Source organism: Alligator sinensis, unplaced genomic scaffold, assembly GCF_000455745.1.
Source record: "Alligator sinensis unplaced genomic scaffold, ASM45574v1 scaffold1051_1, whole genome shotgun sequence".
Classification (NCBI taxonomy): Eukaryota; Metazoa; Chordata; order Crocodylia; family Alligatoridae; genus Alligator; species Alligator sinensis.
The window spans coordinates 747,781-762,295 of record NW_005842473.1 but is presented as its reverse complement, the minus strand read 5'-3'; the positions used below and the strand labels follow the sequence as shown (position 1 = coordinate 762,295).

General features: G+C 49.1%; 1 protein-coding gene across 3 annotated transcripts in view; it reads right to left on the bottom strand.

Moving 5' to 3' along the window:
* Positions 1 to 14,515, bottom strand: part of CFAP99 (cilia and flagella associated protein 99) — a 110,206-nt gene that overhangs the window by 25,324 nt on the left and 70,367 nt on the right. For all 3 annotated transcript variants that reach the window (XM_025212587.1, XM_025212588.1, XM_014523300.2), the window contains one exon: positions 10,642 to 10,847. In XM_025212587.1, coding sequence (XP_025068372.1) covers positions 10,642 to 10,847 — 206 coding nt within the window. The remainder of the gene's footprint in view (positions 1 to 10,641; positions 10,848 to 14,515) is intronic.

Sequence of the window (14,515 nt, the reverse complement as noted above, 5' to 3'; positions counted from 1 at the left end):
GGGTCCTCCTTCCTCCCTTTTTTGAAAATGGGGACCACATTGGCCCTTTTCCAGTCCTCTGGCACCTCGCCAGAGCATCATGAGTGCTCATAAAGCCGTGCCAGGGGTCCTGCAATGACCTCTGCTAATTCCGTCAGCACCCTGGGGTGGAGATCGTCAGAACCTGCTGATTTGAGCATGTCCAGTCCCTCCAGAAGTTCCCCGACTAGATCCTCTCTGACCCTGGGCCTGGTTGTGCCTCCCCTGGGACCAACCGGGATCCCAGTGGGGGCGGGATGACCTGGTTCCTGCTCAACAAAATGGAGGCAAAGAAATTGTTAAATAGGTTAGCTTTGTTGTCCAGTGAAACCACTAGATTTCCTAGCGTGTCCTGCAGAGGCCCCACGTTACCCGGAACCTTCTTTTTACCCACATGTATTTAAAAAAGGATTTCTAGTTATCCTTGATCTGGGTAGCTAGCCCCAGTTCCATCTCCGCCTTGGCTTTCCTAACAGTCCCCCTACAATCCCAAGCAATGGAGGTACAGTCCTCCTTGGTGATGGCCCCTCCCTTCCATTGGGTGTACGCCTCCTTCTTAGCTTTGAGACGTTCCTGGATGCTTTTGGCGAGCCATGGGGGCTTGAGGACTCTTGCCTCCTTTGATCCGTGCTGGGATTGCTACCCTTTGGGCTTGGAGGATCTTCTCCTTCAGGAACGACCACTCTTCTTGGACTCCCAACTCCCCACCCCTCCGGGACCTCAGTGCCTCCCCGACTAGTCTCCTTAGCTCAATGAAACCCGCCCTCCTGAAGTCTAGGGCTGCTGTCTTGCTGCAGGCCTTTGTCACCCTGCGCTGGATGGTGAATTCCAGCAGGCGATGATCGCTGTCACCCAGATGGTTGGGCACTCGCAGTCCCCTCACCAGGTCATTGCTTATGGCCAGGACCGGGTCTAACAAGGCATTTCCCCTGGTGGGGCTGTGCACCTCCTGGGTTAGATGGAGGTCCTGTAACACGGCTAGGAACCTATGCAATATATATGCCACTATATATATAGGTATCAGTTGAACAAAATGTTTTATTGATACATTTGCAATTTTAAAGCAATTTGGAAGCCTACCAGTGCCTCAATCACTATAATAAAATAACTTCTAAATACCTGTACATTTTGGTGTTTGATTTTGGGTTTTCTGTCATGGAAGATCAGAGGTCCCCCTGCTCCTTCTACTCACCAGGACACAGGTCCAGCTGTAGCTATCCCTCCACAACCCCTCTCCTTTGTGGTGCTGAGCAGCCCTGATATGCCAGTGCCCTGCCCATGGCATTGCCTCTTGCTCCCAAACCACAGCGCCCAGCTCTGCTGGTGTCCTTCACACATGAGCCACAGCCCCCTGACCCTGCCAGTGCTCCTCACTCGGGACCCAGTCCCCAGTCCTGCCAGTGCCCCTCAATCCTGACCCACAGCTCCCAGGCCCTGCTAGTGGTCCTCACTCCCTACCCACAGCCCCGTTCTCCCCAGCTCTGCCAGGAGGGCCTCCAGCTGCTAGGGCTACAGGGCCAGGGATTTGGGTTCACAGCCCCCTGCTCCAGCAGTGCCCAAGCCCTGATTGCCGCTTGTAGGAGGTGGCGGCTGCCACAGTCTGAGAGGAGCACAGAGCCCAGCTCCCTGTCCCCCATGGGCAGCACTGCTGGAGCACAGCCCATGGTGGGGGGGTGGATGCAGGCTTCCTGCTGCAAGCCTGGGGCTCGCCATCTTGCTGCCATCTTTCCAGGGCCACCTCAGTTCAGTGGGTGGGTCCCAGCATGGCAGGGCAGGGCAGGGCGGGGTGGGGAGGCTCGGTGCCACCGTCAGGAGCCCTGCACTGCCATGGTGAGGCACTCCCTTCCCACACAGCAGTAGCAGGGGGCACAACTCCATGCTGCCATCCCTACTGCTGGGACTCCTGGCGGTGGCACTGAGCCTCTCCGCCATGCCGGGTCCTGCCTGCTAGGCCGTGGAAGCCCCCAAGGGGAGGGCAGCAGGGAGGCGAGCCCCGAGTCCACAGCTACCAGCCTGCATCTGCCCCTGCCCCGTGCACAAATCTGGGTGTCACTTGCCCCTCATGCCTTTCCCCAAGGCTGTGTGCAGTGGCAGGGAACCAGCCCCCGCACTGCCCTCTGGACAGGCCGTTCACAGCTCTGTCCTGCTCCCCAGCCAGGGCTTGTGGCCACACATTCCCGTCCCAGCTCCCAAGCACCACCCCAGCTGGGCAGTGACCCCAGTCCTGCCCAATTCCCTCCCTCCTTTCCTCACTATGGGGGCCTCAATTCCCTCCCACCCCCCACCCCAGGCTTACATGTGAGGAGCTGTGGGAGCTGGTCTCCACACTGCATGGCTGCCACATGCATGTGTGTGCAAGTACATGCACATGGTGCCCCCAGCCTGATCACCCTCCTCCCACTCCCCCCAGCCCCTTGCAGGCTGGCAGTCTACCATCCTGTAAGGGGAAACCTGCCTGCTCCCACTTTTTTCTCCTTTAAAGGAGAATACCTGCATTTTTCTCCTTAAAATGAGAAAATCTGCTTTTTACCACAGTGAACAGAAAACCTGGATCCCTGTGCATGAGGCTCTATATGAACACTGCTCCCAAGTCCTAGGGTAAAATACATGAACTAGGGGCCTGCACTACAGTTAAACAAGGCATATAGAGGCCCTTGGGAAGCAGAGTCTATCTCAGCCCCCAAGCTGTTACACAAGTAGGTGGGCAGGTTCACAAAGAGCTCAAGAACAGAGGAGAGAAAAGGTAGCATCATCAGGTTTATGCCTTCCTGCCCTAAGTTCAAGAATGGAATAAATAAGAACCATGCCTCAAGTGTACAAACAGGTAGATAGCCCATTAGGACTTATTTGGTTTTCTGGGATGCAGTGGTGAGAACAGGCAAACATTCAGAAGGCTTTTTGTATGCTTAGTTGCCTGGTAAGAACTGGATTGTCTGTCCAATTCGCATATCAGTACTGATTTCTAAACTGCAAAACTTTAGCAGTTAAAGGGGCGTCTGATGAATACACAGAGTTAATTCCTCCAGTGTTTTGCAAGTATTCAAAAAGTTGGTTTTGTAATGGATACCATGGTTTGCAGCCTGCTAAAGCTAAAGCTCGATGACCTGGTAATTTCTCAAATTTCATTTCCCATTTCGTTTAATATGATTCATAATATGCTTGCTTGATCTGCTGCTTTTGTGCTGGTGCTTGCATTTGAAAACAATATTAAAAGTAACCTGCTTGGTTGGGGACCCAATTAAACTCTAAGTGACACTAACTAAAGATGCAATTGTTCAGCAAAGCTTAGCCATCATACTTTAGCTGATTAGTACTAGCTTTTAATATAATGTAATTTGAGACTATGAATGCCAGGTACATGTAATTTTGTGTTGTGCACAGCAGTCTCTCAAGAATTCCAGCTATGTGACTCATTCTTCAATCCCCATAATTATTAATTAATTCTCTAGACGTAATCCCCACCCTGTGTTGTGTTTCAGTACAACCTGAGCAATGAATTGCTTACATTGACTAGAAAGATAATGCAGGATTTAGTCTCTGTAGAGTAGGATTAACACACAAAGCTAATGGTTTGTTTAGATCAAACAAAGCTGCAGGAAATTACCCATCATCTGCGAATGGGCTAGCAGAGTGGTGCTCAATTTTTAGAGGGGCAGCAGGGTGCCTAAACCTGGCTGTACTACAGGCCACCACTTCCCAGGGAAGGGAAAGGAGGGATCAAGCAGGGGCAGAGGGAGATGGCTGCTAACGTCAGAGGGAGAGGAGGGAGAGATGAGGAAGGGAGAGACAACAGCTAAACAAGACCAGCTCCAGCTTCTGGGTTGAGCACCACAGGACTAACATGCAGGCTTACTGTGGTACTAGAAATAACATTACAGGCTTGAACACTAACTGATAATGCTGCTAAATACATGCACCAGAATATTCAAGGCATGCTTTGCAGACACTTCCCTTTTGTAAATGTTTTCAGATTGTGATTGTTGGGGACGATGGCTGGAAAAGTCCTGTACTGTATAGTTTTCTAAATGCCTATTGAAACCTTAAATCTTAGCTACAGAGCGAGGCAGTCTCCATCAAAGTAAAGGACGTTTTTTTACTATCCTCACTTACTGGAACAAAATTACTGCTTGCAAACAAGTGCTGAGGTTCATTTGGAGTCTACAATCTTTGGCATGGCTGTCTCTTGTCTTCTAAATATATTTTAAACACAGCAGGGCAGAAAACTAGACGAAGTTATCTTTTATTTCAAGCATAGCATTGCCCACAGTATCAGTGCTATTTTAAATCTAAACCAGGCCCAAATTCCATTTTAAACACAGCTTCACTCAAGACACAGCAAAACTTACCCAGCACAGTACATAGTTCTTGAATAGACTGTAAAGACCCCTGCTCTTGACACTATAGTATAGTTGTGCTCAACCTTTCCAGCATGTGCGCCAGATAAATGGAGTGCAGCTGGTCCGCTGGTGGGATTCAGAGCACAGGGCCAGGTTTGTGGGCCAGACCTGGTGCATGGACCAACCCTGTGTGCCGGATCCAGGACCAGGCTCTGGGTTTGGGGCTGTGCACTGGGTCTGCCCACAGATTGGCTGTGCATGCCAGGTCTGGGGTCATGAACTGACCCTGTGTGGTGCATCTGGGGATATGCTGAAGGTCCAACCGCACACCATGTCTGGGGTTGTGTGCTCAGTCTGATTCTGTGTGCCATGTCCAGGGTTGTGCCCTGGGCCATGTGCCAGGTTCAGGGTCTTATGCTGGGTCTGACCCTGCACACCAGATGCAGCTACGAACAGGTCCCATGTACCAGGTCTGGGGCTGTAAATTGATCCTGCACACTGGGTCGGGGGCCAGGCACTGGATACAACCCTGTGTGCTGAGTCTGGCCACAGGTGGACCTCCTCCCAGAGCTGTAGCAATTAACACTGCCACTGCTCCCCTGCTGCCAAATTTCTAGACTTGTGGTGAGCCCTGTGGGCCAGACAACTCTGTTCCATAGGCTGGATCTGGCCCGTGGACCATACTTTGAGCACCACTGGTGCAGGAGATCTCACCAGTGATTGTGGAGCTATATGGAAAGCATAGGGGTTGCTCACATGCTCCCTCACTAATCACTGTGTACCGCTGAGAGTTCTCAAGGAGCAGTAGCTCTAACTCTATTCCAGTTCCTTTATTCCTCATCAAAATCCCCTCTCCAGGCACTAGATGAGTGTCAATAGACTTGAACTATGTTTACTGAGAGAGTAGCTTTTCTTTCTCCTTTGAGTATCGATAGCATAGATCGACACTCTGGAGATTAACTAGGAGTAACAAACCCAATTAGAGCTGGGATTGTATAGAACTAGTTCAATGAACATTGCAAGGCTGCTCTCTGGAACTTAGCATCAGAACTGGAAGCTAAATCAATACTATGAACTGAACTCCACAAAACAGCACAAAACTGCCTTATGTAAATCAACTGGGCCTGACTGAAAAAGTCTTTAAGACCCTCAGCCATTAACACAGAAAAGTCTGCATGCAAAACAAATACAATCAATAACAAATAAATGCAAAAGGCAAAGCCAAAAGTCAATCAATGGTGAAAGCAGTGGCAATTAGGTATGGGCCAGGATGTACCATATTTTCTCACATACCATGTGCCCCCAGATAAGATATGCACCTTGTTTTTGGAAGGCAGAATGTAGAAAAAAAAGGTGTTTCCAGAGTCATTGTGGACTGTGTGACATGGAGTAAATCTTTCTCAAAACACAGAGGACATGTCCAGATGAGTGCACATGTGCCTGTTGCAGTGCCTCAAAGCAGTTTGAGATGCCACAAGAGGCATGCTAGGAACAAAACAATGTCCCTGCGCTGCATATTTGCAGTGTAGTCTCTAAATTTGATACTGGGAAATCCTGGTATAAAAAAACCCAAAAAACACACCAGTGCCTGTGGGGGCTCCTGGTCCCAGGAACACCTTGCAGGATGTGATGGACTATGGGGAGAGGTAGAGGCAGAAGCAGGGTGAGAGAGAGAGAGAGATGGGGGTCAGGGGTGGGGGAGTGCTTTGGGTAGAAGCTGCCACAGCCGGGCTTAAAGCCCCCCTTCCCCATTACAGCAGCCTGTGCAGGGGGAGGCCGGCCTGGAAGGGAAGGGGTTTGCCCAGCTCAGTCCCTGAGCCCCAGTCGAGGGCTTCCCAGGAACATCATGGGGGTCACTGGGGTATGGGCACAGGGAGCAGAACAGCAAGGGCTGGCACTGCTCAGAGTCACAAAGCAGTGGGTGGAACAGCTTCAGCTGGACTCATGTCCTGGTGCTGGGATGGAGCTGCAGCCAGGAGGGAGCTAGTGGGGGCAGGCAGGGGCTGCAGGTCAGGAGTGAGGGGCACTGGTGGCGCTGCAGGTTGAGAATGAGGGGCAAGGGCAGGAGCAGGGCACTGGCATATCAGTGCTGCTCAGCACCCCACATCCTGGTGAGCGAAGGGGACAGGGGCAGCTTTGATTTTTCTATGATAAAAACATCAAAAGCAATGCCAAAGTGTATAGTTATTTAGAATGTGTTTTATGATGATAATTGCTTTACACTTGTAAATATATCAATACAACATTGCTTAACTGATCTCTCTCTATATAATAGCGTTTTATTTTAATTGTGGAAGAACATGGATTTTGGGTATTTTAATGGGAGAATAGGGGGGGGGGGGGGAGGGCGTTTATCAGAGAATTTGCAATTTTTAAACAAGGAAAAGGTGAGGTGCTGGTGAGGCAAGTGGCGAGACCCAGGCAGAGAAGCCTGCCCAGGAACCTAGCTGGCGGACAGATGAAGTGGCTGACTTCCTGGACATTTGGGGCCAGGAGGACATACTTTGACAGCTTGAAGTGGGCCACTGCAAGGAGCACATCTTCTGGGTGATAGCTGCACAGATAGCAGAGCGGGGTACCAGAAGACATGACAGCAGTGCTGCCCAAAGGCCAACTGTGCAGCCAAGGCCCACTGGCAGCTGGCCCAGAGCACGGTTCCCTCTAGGGTGCACGTGTGCATGGCTGCACACAATAAAAAACTTTGCCGCACACAAACCTTTTAAGGCTGCGCACCCGCCCAGAAAGGAACTGGGCATGGAGTGCGGCTGAGGTACCAGGGCCAGCGTGGGACACTTAGTGAAGGTAAGCTCCTCACTCCAGGGCAGGCAGCGGCTCCTCCCTGAGACAGGACAGGGGCTGAGGCTGGGGGCTGGTGTGGGCTCCACTGGCTTCAGGGAACTGCTCTGCAGGCTCCACCAGCTCCAGAGACCTGCTCCACTCCCCTGCATTGCCTCGGGGAGCGAGGAGGCACATGGCATCAGGGCTGGGAAGTGGAGCAGTTCCCAGGAGCTGGCGGAGCCTGCGCCAGTCCCCAGCCTCAGCCAGGATGACACCTGGGATCACACTCGTGGACTGACCCCAAGTGCCGAAGGTTGGGTACATCCATCCTCAATGAATACATCATCTACTAATGGCAGTGCTAAAATAAAGATGCTAAAAACCTGCAAGTATTATTTCTATTATTTTCTGTTATGGCAGAAAGGACCCTCTCACACACCCCTCCCCACCCAGACGTTTTTCTCGTACTCTTAAAAAGCTGCAAGTTCAGATGGATTTTGTGCTGAAGTAAAACACTAATACAGTGCTTACTTAGCCCCCAGGGCTAAGTTAGTGGCTCAACCGGTGACGTTATACAATAACACGAGAAGCACTGTGCAACTTAAAGGAAAGAAAGATTAATGTTAAATGTGCAACTGGAGATGAATTTGGAGATTATTTAAAATATATATAAATTTAACTAACCAGAAAAGCTCTTCTTTTCTGCACCATGTTTCAATATCAAACAATACAATTATGCTCTCCTTGGGGACACTTACCAGCAGACTGCGCCGAAAGGGGGAGGTGGGACTGAAGCAGCGCGCTCATGGACCGAAGCGGCGTGCTTAGAAGGAACGTTGGCCCAGAGGTGCAGGTGGCTCTGTTTCAGTGCTTGTACCACAGCCCAGGTGGCCATATAGTCCCTGTCTGGGTCTGAAAGGTGTGCAGTCATGGGGCTGCAAGTCTAAGGGGCAGATGCTGTTGCAGGTGGCAGCAGGTCACAGCTAGGCAGCAGTCCCCACTGCCAGACTGCTGCAGTGGGTAGAGGGTGTAGAGACCATGCTAGGTTAGGGCTGCTTCAGCTGGCACAGGGGGCTAGTATCCACAGGTACCAACTGGCCAGGCTTCAGAAGCTCCTGAGGGCAAGCAGCCCTGAGCTGCTCACCAGGGCAGCTTTTTATACTGCTGGGGACAGCACAGGTGCTGGCCCCAGCCTCTACCTCCCCCTGGCTGAAGATCTGGGAGGAGCTCGGCAGGGTCAGTTTGCCCCAAGTCGCACAACTTGCCCCACACCAAAGTGCATGTTCAGGCACATGTGTTGAGGCACAAGTCTCTGGCACAGATTTGTGCAGCTGCTATTTGAGCTGCTGCAAGCGCACGTGCCTGCATATGTGGATGCACCCAGAGTGTCCAGGAAGTGTGGCATCTCAGAAGGCAACCTGGATGAGGATTTCCTAGTGTGGCAGGACAGCTAGGCCCCAGACCCTTGCAAGAGTAGTAGCAAGACTGGTACTTCTTTACTGTAAATAGTTCTTTATAAAAGTTCCTGTAAATAATAGAATCTTGTTTCCATGCTGCAAGCCTCATCAACATACTACAGACTTCATGCAGCAGCTCACTTGTCCTGAGCTTGTCCACCTGCTATTTCAAGCACAAGCTACAGTGCTCCAACAACAGCTACTGCAAGTTTCGTAGCAGCTGTGGGAAGGTTAACATGGGACTCTGCTCCTTCTGCTTTCTGGGCCAGAGAGAAGTGGGAGCCACTATGACAGCCATTAGAGTACAACATCTTCATACTTTTATTCCAGTGAAGAAAAAACAGCTTCTCTTCCTAAGACATGCTCCTCAGTTTTGGAGGGCTGATTTTAGGGAGAAAGATGTGTGGCATGTGAGTAAATATGGTAATAACAAACCGAGATAGGTAGGAGTGATATATTCTCTTACTTTTTTTCTTCTGCTGCCTTTATTTGTAAATTGTTTTAGTTTAGCTTTTAATCTCTTTGGGGACCTTCTCCCTGCATTTATGAATCACCCAGAGCAGCTATGCAGATCATACAAAATATGATCATTTTAAGACAGCTTCTAAGCAGAAATATTTCTCCCTGATTTATCCCCATGTAATAAATAATCTAGGAGAATTATGAAAAGATGTAATTCCCTAAGATGTTATTAACTTTTAAGCTATAGACCTAGCCTTGCCTTGCAGTGAATTAGATTTCAGGAAGAAAACTCTGATGTTAACATATTGGCTCAGCTAGAAATGAAGAACCATTTTAGTCATTTACTTGCAGTGCTTACAATGATATGGAATTGATTCTGATTAACTAGGAAGCAACTGAAGTGGAGTCAGTTTCTTTCCCCAGAACCAGAGCCGGCCTTTGGGGTGGGCAACATCGCTGACCGTCTAGGGTGCTGTGGTCAGAAGGCACCAAACACCCCACTGCCCCACCCCACTCCAGCTGATCCCCACCCCAGGCAGGAGAAGCAGTGCATAGCCCAGCCCAGATGGTGCCGAGCCCAGATGGTGCCCCCCACCCCAGTGGGGTCCCCTCATGCACCCCTGGCTCAGCCATTTGGAGCAGCACCCCCGCACCCCTATTGTCCCGAGATCCTGGCACAGTGGAAGGAGAGGCAGGCAGAGGGAGGTGGGGGGCCAGCCCTGTGGCCTCCTGATTGACTTTCAACTTTCCACTCCTCCCTTGCACAAACTTTCCCTTCCTGGCCACTGTCTCCACTAAACTCTGTGCGCCTGTCCTGGCCCAGCCCGGCCTACACCCTCCAGAGCACGGAGCAGGGAAGGATCCAGAGAAGAGCTGCACTGTTCCCAACTCAGGTGATCCAGCCCTAGCCCCAGTCCCAGCCCTGTGCCAAGCTCAGGTGGCAGCAGGATTTATCCCTGCCCTGCCATGGCAGCCCCCTGGGTACAGCCCACCCCAGCAGCCCACTGGGGGGCAATGCAGGGCAGGGGCGGCACCATTTGTCCATGGCTTGGTAGGAGCTGGTGTCCCTGAGGTACTGGTGCCCCTGAGGCCAAGGCTCAGGAGGAGCTGGCTGCGCAGTGGAGGCAGGAGAGCACCTGCTTTAGCCCTGTGCCCCTGCCTGCCTGCCTCTGCCTACAGCAGCACTGCTAGGGGGGCGGGCAGGCAGCAGCACTGCTGGGGGTGGGGGGCAGGCAGCAGGAGGAGAATGTCAGGGGGACAGGCACCAAAGTACAAGTTTGTCCAGGGCACCATTTTCCCTAAGGCTGCTTCTTCCCAGTATTTGGTACTCCAAGCCTGTGCACTATTTTATCAATGTGCTGAGGAGACTATAATTTTACATTCAAAATTGATTGGGAAGATTTGGTAAACCTGATGTAAAGTAATTTAAATGGCAAAAGTAAAATCCTTGTCCCACCTAAATGAATAGCAAAACTCCTATTGAACTAAATGTGGTCAAGCTTTCATCCCAGATCTCACTTTTCATTCCTGTATTTAAAGGCGTTAGCTAAGTTTTAAAGGTCTAAATGTATGTGCTATTTTATACTGACCTTAAGGTAGCTGCTCTTCCAAGTGCTGCTCTGAACTGGGAAATCTGCTCTAGTTTGTCTAGAAGCAGCTGTTCCTTAGCTTGTTTTTCATGTATTATCTGGTCCCTCTTCTCTTCCTCTGCCTTCTTCTGTGCTTCTTTAAGCAAAGCTAAGCGTTCACGTAGTTCCACTATTGACATTTCACCAATTAAGCCATGGCCAGGAGTCTACAGAAAACACCAATAAAGGCACAAATAAATGGTTGAGAAAATGAAAGGAAGAACCACTGTGTAAACAGAGAATATTGCCATCACATTCCAGTTCACATTGAAGTCAGTCTGATTCAACTGATAGACACAGGATTTGGCCCTGTCTTATTATTTACAAGTTTCTTTCAGGGCACAGAGATCATTCTCAGAGCTGGGTCACAGCACGTGACACTAAGGGATGTGGCAATATAATTTTTCACAGGACACATGTCATAAAGGAAACACAAACTGAAGGAACCACAAGTATGAACATTTAATCTGGTCAGTGAGGAGTGCAGTTAACAAAACATCCAGTTCTGACAAGTTTTTTTAATACATCCTTTTAGCATAGGGTGATAGGGTTGGAAGGAACCTCCGAGTCTTATAGGCCAACCACTACTCAAATGCAGGATTCGCTGTTCCTAAACCATGCCAGACAGATGTCTACGCCGTCCCTCAAACTTTTAATGAAGGGGATTTCACAACTTCCTCAGGCAATTCATTTCATTGTCCTACTGCTCTTACAGTTAGGAGGTCTCTTCCTGAGATTTAATCTAAATCTATTTTGCTGTAGTTTAAAACCCCTGCCTATACTCCTGCCCTCTATGGTAAGGGAGAACAAGCAAATATCCAGGTCTGTTAAGTATTATGAATGTGAAAATGTCATGGGCTTTCATTTTATTTTTTGTAGCCTGAAAATGTGTTTTGGAAAAGGAAGTACAGGGCAACTGAGTACATAAAATGTACTAGCTCAAATCCCAGGCATGTTCTGCACCATTACTAGGAAAATGTCACATAAACTTGAGTGATTTTATTAATTTCTTCTTTTTTTTGGACTGGGCAGCTCAGTTTTTGGTAATTTTGCACTTCACCACTTCCTTTTGACTTGATCTGGAACGAGCTTTTCAAGTATGACTTCAACTTTGTTGCGTTTTCGTGCTCTTCTATCAGAGATGAATTAAACAGCAAAACATACTTCAAATTCTGCCTCTGGCTATAACTAGGATTTCCCTGGCAGCTGTATGTGAGGAGTTGGCAGAAGAATTTGGCTCACCGTGACTGGCAATGAAATGAACTAAGCTCATCAATGAGAAAGTACTGCAGTTCCAATCACCTTCATTTTCCTGAATCAGATACTATGAACTGTTCTATAGCAGACTGTGACTGAAAAAGTACTGTAATTTCAAGCCCCGACTCTATTAAAGAAGTGTGTCTGCATTTGCAACATGTTGTGGCAGAAGCAATCTGAGTAATACTGCTACACGCTAGACTATCTGTTTAGGAATCCCGCAGTGCCCAGCATCCATCCCCAGCACTCTCTGTAAGCACTGGTAGGCCTGTGGATTGCTGTACATCCCCACATCTCCGCGGGGTGGATATATTCAATCTCTGGTACATAAGGTCTATTTAATACTTGTTTGCTTCTTTGGTTTTTTTCACTGGTTGAAATGGTTCTTTGCTGTCCTAGGATCTGCAGGTGCAGAATAAGGGGCAGGGGCTGCTCTCAGCTATGTAGATGCTTCGGCAGAAGTTCATGAGTGTTGCCCTCAGTGGTTGCCAGATTGAGTCTGGGCCTAACTGTTATAAGAAGCACTGCCTCTAGCTGGCAGGGCTCTGGCTGGGAAGACAGAAGATTTTATTTCTGTTCATTTATTGTGTTTTAGATAAATTGTTTCACTAGTATTTTTTCAATTCTTATTTCTTTTTAAATTTGTCTTGTTACTGAGCCAGCCTTTATTGTCTGGTATTTCCCTGTTGGGTCCCAAATGCAGCCAGTCGTTCTTTCATCTCCCCTTCCTAATGTGGTATGTATGGTCTACAGCGAACTCATAACTCCTTTGGAAAGGTGGAGAGAAAAAGGGATGGGACGGGGGAAAGGAAGGCTTGGGCACAACAGGGAGTAAGATAGAAGATTTCTCTGGGGGGCTGAGGAGTTGGTTGGGGGGCAGCCTGGCTACTAACTGAAGACCTGGTTGTCTTCAGCTCTCAGGAGTGAAAACTGGTGGTTGTGCTAGTCCCCGCTGAAGGAAGAACACTGTCTCTCTGTTTTGGTTTCTGCTGACTTTTTTCTTTGTGTTTTTCAGCTGAGTTTTCAAAAGAAAAATTGAAACTACAATAAAGAGTTTTGGAGATTTTATTTTGCTTGATCTTTTTACACTTTAATATTATCCTGGGGTATGTGGAGGGTGAGGCAGAGGGGACAAGGAAGTCCTGGGTGGAGCTTAGGGTAGTTAAAGTATATCTCTGATGCTCCTGAAACTGAATCCAGGCAGTAGGTGACTGGCCTGCCAAGTGGCAGAGCCAGGTTCTAAAAATGTAATTGAGTGAACAGACAGACATGCAGGCCCCCGGTTTAACTCATGGTGCTTCACATAAAGTGCCATGAGTTAGAGCACCCCCCCGCTCCCTGCTGATCCAACAGATCCTGTTGGATCAGGAGAGGATCAAGCCTGCCTGCAAGGAACCTGCCAGCAGCCGAGGAGCCACCTCTCTGCCCCAGTCCTGCCCACCCCTCTCCAGCTCTGGGGCAGAAAGAGCTAGGGAGGAGAAAGGGGAACAGCTTCAGGAGCGGGGCTAGGATTGTGTGACATATTAACGCTAGGAAACACAAGTTCCCTAAGGCGCTCAAGAGTGGAGCGCCTTCACCTGATAACTCATTTGATGAGTTTTAATTTGTCATGCAATCGGTCACTTTAAAAGCACTCTGCAGCTGTGTATGTGTGTCACAGCATGGCTGTAGAGCACTTTCAGGGGGCTGACTGCACAAAAAATGTAACCTCTGTTGGCACCCTGAAGGTTATGCAGGACTATTGTGGGGTTGTACTGAAAGGACTAATTGCACCAGTGTAGCAGTACTGCTTATGGGAACATTTGTGGTGTACTAGCTCTCTAAGAGGGCACATTATAGCCACATTAGCATGATGCTGCATATGTGCACATGGGCTAATAAGCTCTCCTGAGAGGGGTGAAATCCTGGCCCCAGTTTGCCTTGACTTCAACAAGCTCATGATTTCATCTGAGGTCACAATGGTCTCCCCTAAAAAGTTTTTTTACAAAATTTGAGAATATTCAGGATTGGATTTGACTGTCAATGTAAGGTGCCTATACTGGGCTCATATGGTGTGTAATGCTGTGTAGTATGTACTATATTTACTGTATCCAAGATTACTTCAAATTTAAGAAGACTCCCCCAAATAATTAGATTATACACATATAAAATTATAATTTATTATAATTCTAAATATAATTGCTATAATTTTCCATGTCTAAAATCTAATTGTTGGTTGGTTGTCTTAAATGTGTTTCCCCTACTGCTGTTGGTGGGTAAAACAGTGGCAAAGGGCCAAACAGCGGGTAAAGTGGTGGGAGGCATGTAGGAGGGCAAGAGGTGGGGGAGACCAGCCCCACCTGTTGCTACATCTCCATTTCTTTCCCCCTCCACTGCTTGGCTCTCCCCCACTGCCACTTATCTTATGTAGCAGTTCTGGCTCCAGCTCTGGCCTTGGGGCACAGCACACAGCAGCTCTGGCTTTGGGACTGGAGAGGAAGCAATTTTGGTTTTGGCTTCAGCCCCATCTGGAAGAAGTGGTGTCAGTGGCCCTGGCCCCAGCCCCAGCCCCAGCCCCAGCCCCAGCCAGGCAGTAGTG